Source organism: the organism of the source record quoted next, assembly GCF_019968985.1.
Source record: "MAG: Porospora cf. gigantea B chromosome Unknown PgB_NODE_1519_length_5627_cov_414.913, whole genome shotgun sequence".
Lineage (NCBI taxonomy): Eukaryota > Apicomplexa > Conoidasida > Eugregarinorida > Porosporidae > Porospora > Porospora cf. gigantea B.
Genome location: NW_027178691.1, coordinates 1 through 5627, shown reverse-complemented (window position 1 = coordinate 5627; position 5627 = coordinate 1). Strand labels below are relative to the sequence as shown.

General features: G+C 54.7%; 1 protein-coding gene across 4 annotated transcripts; it reads left to right on the top strand.

The window, feature by feature from the left end:
• Positions 1-537: 537 nt before the first annotated feature.
• On the top strand, positions 538-5168 carry KVP17_001411 (uncharacterized protein; the record flags this gene model as incomplete). Of its 4 annotated transcripts, XM_068516790.1 has the most annotated exons (2): positions 538-1769; positions 4109-5168. In XM_068516790.1, the coding sequence occupies 2 exons, from the start codon at positions 538-540 to the stop codon at positions 5166-5168; spliced, it is 2292 nt and encodes a 763-aa protein (XP_068378406.1). The 4 variants fall into 4 exon arrangements, with proteins under 4 accessions (XP_068378406.1, XP_068378407.1, XP_068378408.1 ...); XM_068516791.1 differs by lacking the exon at positions 4109-5168 and having other exon boundaries at positions 538-1953; XM_068516792.1 differs by lacking the exons at positions 538-1769; positions 4109-5168 and adding an exon at positions 2844-3233.
• Positions 5169-5627: the final 459 nt, after the last annotated feature.

Genomic DNA, 5627 nt, shown 5'->3' with positions numbered 1-5627 from the left:
AGGCTTACAAGATGGGAGATGGGAAACGAATTGATGGGCGTCGAGTTCTTGTCGATGTCGAAAGGAGTCGCACAGTGGAAGGATGGTTGCCCAGGCGGATGGGTGGAGGGCGAGGACCTGCGCGATTCACAGTGAAGAAGGTGAAATCTGCCGCTTTGTCAGAACGCATGAGGAGACCTTTGCCGGGATCGTACAGCGGACGTGACCGCGACAATCGCCCCCCTCGACCAAACCACGCAGGAGGCCCTCGCGGCGGCTACAATGGCGGTCATAGCTACGGGCGAACTTCCTTCCGAGGACGTTCCCCAACGGGGCCTAGCAGCCGTTACGACAGACCAAGACCTGGGCTGGGTAGCCAAAGAACTGCTGGTTCTGGGGCAAATGACGTGCCCATTGGGCGACGACGATGACGCTGCTGCGAAGTGACTGCCTGTCCTCTACAAACGACACACCTGTAACGACCACCATTGCATCTTAGTAACGTTCAACAGGTTCCTCTTCCGACACATACCAATAATCTCGATTTTCTCTCCTGGCATGACCGACGACGAAGCAGACCGAGCTGCGCGCAGATCGCCAAGCAGGGCCCGCCACTCACTGGACGACGTTCTGGAGCAAATGGGGGCACTCACGCCACCCGCACCCTTGTTCGGCTCTGACGACCCGAGAGAGGTGTTCGTGTCCGTTGATAGCGCTGATGAGTTGAGCGAGCGCTACCGAACGTGTGAGTCTCATCAGACGTACCTCGAGCTTGTCTCCACGCACGAGGACGTGCTGCGAGGTGTTGGCTTGACTCGTATTCAAATCGACGACGCCGACGCCGCGTTCATCCTGGGGAAGCGCGGCAAAACGAAGAGGAAAATACGCCGAGTCGCCCAGTGTCAGGTCAACTTGGATCAGAACCTAGTCATCGCGCTTATTGGCTGCGAGGCGGAGCGTACTAAGGCCCTGCTCTTCATTCGATTAGTGGTGCAGCAGCGGCTCGGCGCCGTAAAGGTCAAGTTCGACGAGGAAGACTGTGCAGACGTAACAGTGATGCAGATTCCGAACAGCTGCGTGGCATTCGTGACAGGGCACCAGGGGGTTTTCCTACGGGGCATGGAAGAGGAATGGGACACGCTTATGTTCTTTGTCTGCGGGAAGGCCGACCAGGAGGGTTCCTCACCGCTGTACATCTTTGGAGGGGAAAGAGGAAGGAAGGCAAGCCAGCTGAAGGTCATGGCCGCTGTGGAACAGAAAAAGCCGGGTCACCACACGGACTCCCCCTTGGAGCGTAGCACCTCTGATGGCCCTGACACTGATTATATCCTCATCCCTGACGACAGTTGCAGCTACGTTATCGGACGTGACGGTTCTACAAAGCGAAAGCTGGCCAAGGCGTCGAATTGCCTGGTGGAGTATGTAGGCAAATGGGCGTTCCTCTGGGGTACGGGAGAGGAGCGCCGACGCGCCGTGGATTACCTGGACTGGCTGATTAAACAGCGGACAGGGAAGGTGCGAATTGAACCAGGTGACGCTCGAGAGGATATGACGGTGGTCTTAGAGGACCGCAGAGTGCTGCAGTCGCATGTGGCTCCTCTCCTGCGGAGGTTTGAGGACCGAACATTTACCTTCGCCTTCATCGACACCGATACCGACGGTCCAGACGACAACCACAAGCTCTTCATTTTCAGTCACAGCGCTCGGGCACGACAAGACATGCAGCACATGGTGGAGGAGGAATGTCGCAGGTTTAAACGGCGCCGAAGCAGCCCCAGCCCTCGTGGCAGGTACGATCGTGGAGACCGCTACGAGCGACCCTCGCGCCGGTCACCTGACAGGTACTCAAAACGCCGCAGCTGTTCGCCTGAGCGGCGGGAACGTACGCCCCACGAGAGGCGGGACCGCAGCGCGGACAGGCGGCAGCCCCGTGCCCGGCACTACTCGCCCCGAAGCCGCCGAAGAAGCCCATGAGCTGTTAATCGCGTCAAGGTTAATCCAGTCTGTGACTGATAGACTCATTGCCCTTAATCTGTGACTGATAGAGCGGTCGTCGTATTTCGTAGTGAGTGCTGCCAGAGGGTCGGTAGAAACAATACTGCAGGAGCCGATGAAAACAAGAACGTGAGAGTGGAAAGTGTAGAGAATAGCGCTTCCGCCTGCGATTCCACACAGATGACACCCTTGCGACGGATGGACGGACGCCAGGTGTACTACCGCAAGCAGAAGATTGGTGCCATTACTGAGCACCTGCTAGACGCAGAGGACGGCTCTACGCTAATCATTGCGTCGTGCTGCGGCTCTGATGTCCTGCTTGAAGCTCCCCGAGGAGCGGAATCAGTGGGAAACTGTCACCATCAACACCGGCCCACCGGACGTAGAATCTGGCGGCGCAGAGGTCCGGAGCATCAAGCATACTTTTTGTCATGAGGCTTTAGGCGAAGACCTCTTCGCAAGTTATCTTGGCGCATTCGCGCTTTTCCTGGACTATCCCAGAACGGTGATCTTCTCAAGGCCCCTTCGTGCCAGACCAGTCAACAGCTTCGCAGTCAGGCTAAAGCAATCTTGTTAGTCGTAGAAACTCTCGTGGGAGCTACTGGATCAGAGCTCGTCATGGGAGTGTGACCAAGAGCACCTGTTCGGACATCCGTAGACATGCCTGCAGAGATCGACGCGCTGTACAAGCACATCAGAGTGGGAAACTGGAAAGCTGTGGCACCTTTGGCGGATAAGATCGCTTCGGTCATGGACTCCCAATTGCAATAGATGAGCGTTGGTGCTTTCACGTGTAAATGCAAATCAGTGTTTGTGCGTCATCAAAACATATGGCAGATCTGCCTTGTCATTGTTGCGGGGCCACCTGTATGGCGTTTTACGCTAACAACCTTTTCAGAACTGCAGCGGACAAGAGGAATCCGACAGTCATTCCCTTCCTTTTTCCGTCATCTGATAGCACAAACAATCCCTTGAACAAAGAACTCCTCTGCAGTCAGCCCGCGTCACTGCTGCGCCTGTCGGCCCAAGCCATCCAACAGTCTCCGAAGATCGCCATCAAAGACGTCCTGCGTGAGATTCCGACGCACCTAAAGGAGGTCAATATTTGCTTCCATCGTGGACTTGTATCTGTGCTCAAGACAACAGATACAAGTCCACAATGGAAGCAAATTCTCAGCGAGGACTATTCCAAAACTGCAGGAGCCGATGTTACTAAACAAAATCCCAACCACCCTGCAGGAGCCGATGTTCATAGATAAGAACATGAGAGTGGAACGCAATGAGAACAGCGCTTCCGCCTGTGGTTGGACGCACGCCAGGTGTACTACCGCCAGCGGAAGACTGCTGCCATTACTGAGCACCTGCTAGAAGCTGAGGACGGCTCTAGGCTGAGCAGAGATGGAGGCTGCCCGCTGCCAGAAGCTCCCCAAGAAGCGGATTCAGAGGGGAACTGTCATCTCCAACACCGGCGCACCTGGCGAAGCACCTGGAGAATGGCGTAGCAAGGTTCATTTTCCCCAAAGTAGCATACTTTTTGTTGGAAGGCCAGACGGCTCTTCGCGAGTGATCTTGGCATATTTGGCGATCTTCTCAAGGCTGGTCAATGGCAGGGGTAACTGTAACCCTTTTAAGGTAGCCAAATGCCTCGTCATCTAATTAGTGACGCGCATGAATGGATCAACGAGACTCCTACTGTCCCTATCTGCGTTCTACCAGTCAACGACTGCTACAGCTTCGTGGAGTGAGGCTAAAGGAATCTTGTTGCTCGTAGACAACTCTCGTGGTGCTACCTCCTGGGCGTGTGACCGAAACGTGCCTGCAGAGATCGACGCGCTGTACAAGAACATCAAAGCGGGCACTGGAAGTCTGCGGCACCTTTGGTGGATAACAGCTTCGGTCATCGACTCCCAGTTGCAATAGATGAGCGTCAGTGCTTTCACATATCAATTCTAATCAGTGTCGTTTATTGTGTCTTTGTGCATCAGACTTCATCAAAACGCATGGCTCGAGTCAACATCGTCCCAAATGGACGGTCTGGCAGATGCATCCTTGCCTCTACCTTTTCGTTCCCTTCTTCCTTTTCCCCGTCATCTGATAGCACAAACAATCCCTTGCACAAAGAACTCGTATGCAGTCAGCCCGCGTCACTGCTGCACCTGTCGGCCCATGCCATCCAACAGTCTCCTAATCTCGCCATCAAAGACGTCCTGCGTGAAATTCCGACGAACCTAAAGGATGTGCTCAAGACGACGGATACAAGTCCACGGTGGAAGCAAATTCTCAGCGAGGACTACTCCAGAAATGTGGAGCGCCTGGAGCTGCCGACACTTCTTGCACTACTAAACAAAATCCCAACCACCCTGCAGGAGCCGATGTTCATAGATAAGAACATGACAGTGGAAAGTGTAGAGAACAGCGCTTCCGCCTGCGGTTCCACACAGATGGATGCCACCCTTACGACGGACGGACGCCAGATGATCTACCGCCAGCGGAAGATTGGTGCCGTTACTGAGCACCTGCTAGAAGCTGAGGACGGCTCTAAGCTGATCATTGCGCTGTACAGCGGCTCTGACGAGTCCTGCTTCTGCCACTGGCTGAAATGCAACTCGGAGTCTCCCCTTCCCGAGATGTCCTTGGAGGAGGCTGCCTGCACCTTGCTTGCTGCATGCTGCTGCCGGGAGCTCCCCGAGGAGCGGATTCAGAGGGGAACTGTCATCATCAACACAGGCCAACCGGACGTCGCATCTGGCCTAGCACCTGGAGAATGGCGTAGCAAGGTCCATTTTCACCGGAGCATCAAGCATACTTTTTGTCGTGAGGCTTCAGGCGAAGGCATCCTTTCAAGCGACCTTGGCACATGCGAGCCTTACCTGGACGATCCCAGAGCGCTGGCCGTCTTAAGGATGGGCTTCGTGCCAGACCAGTCAACGACCGCTACAGCTTCGTGGAGTGAGACCAAAGGAATCTTGTTGGTCGTAGACAACTCTCGTGGGAGCTACTGGATCAGACCTCGTCCTGGGCGCGTAAGCCAGACGCGCGTACATTACGTTGGCTCCGAGGCACCTGTTCGGACATCCATAGACATGCCTGCAGAGATCGACGCGCTGTACAAGCATGTCAAAGCGGGCAACTGGGAGGCTGCGGCACCTTTGGTGGATAACATCGCTTCGGTCATCGACTCCCAGTTGCAATAGATGAGCGTCAGTGCTTTCACATGTCTATTCTAATCAGTGTCGTTTATTGTCTCTTTGTGACACATCGTCCCAAATGGACGGTCTGGCAGATGCATGCTTGCTTCTACCTATTCACTCCCTTCTTCCTTTTCCTTTTTATGAAGTCTTACGAACAAAGAGACAATAAACGACACTGATTAGAATTGACTTGGTGGAAACACTGACGCTCATCTATTGCGACTGGGAGTCGATGACCAAAGCGACCTTGTCCACCAAAGGTGTCGCAGCCTTCCAGTTTCCCACTCTGATATGCTTGTACAGCGCGTCGATCTCTGCAGGCATGTCTACGGATGTCAGAACAGGTGCCTCGGAGCCGACGTAGTGTACCCATGTCTCGGTCACACTCCCAGGACGAGGTCTGATCTGGTAGTGCCCGGCGTGGGTGTCGATGTAGATTTCTGCTTCTTGGTCACCAAATTC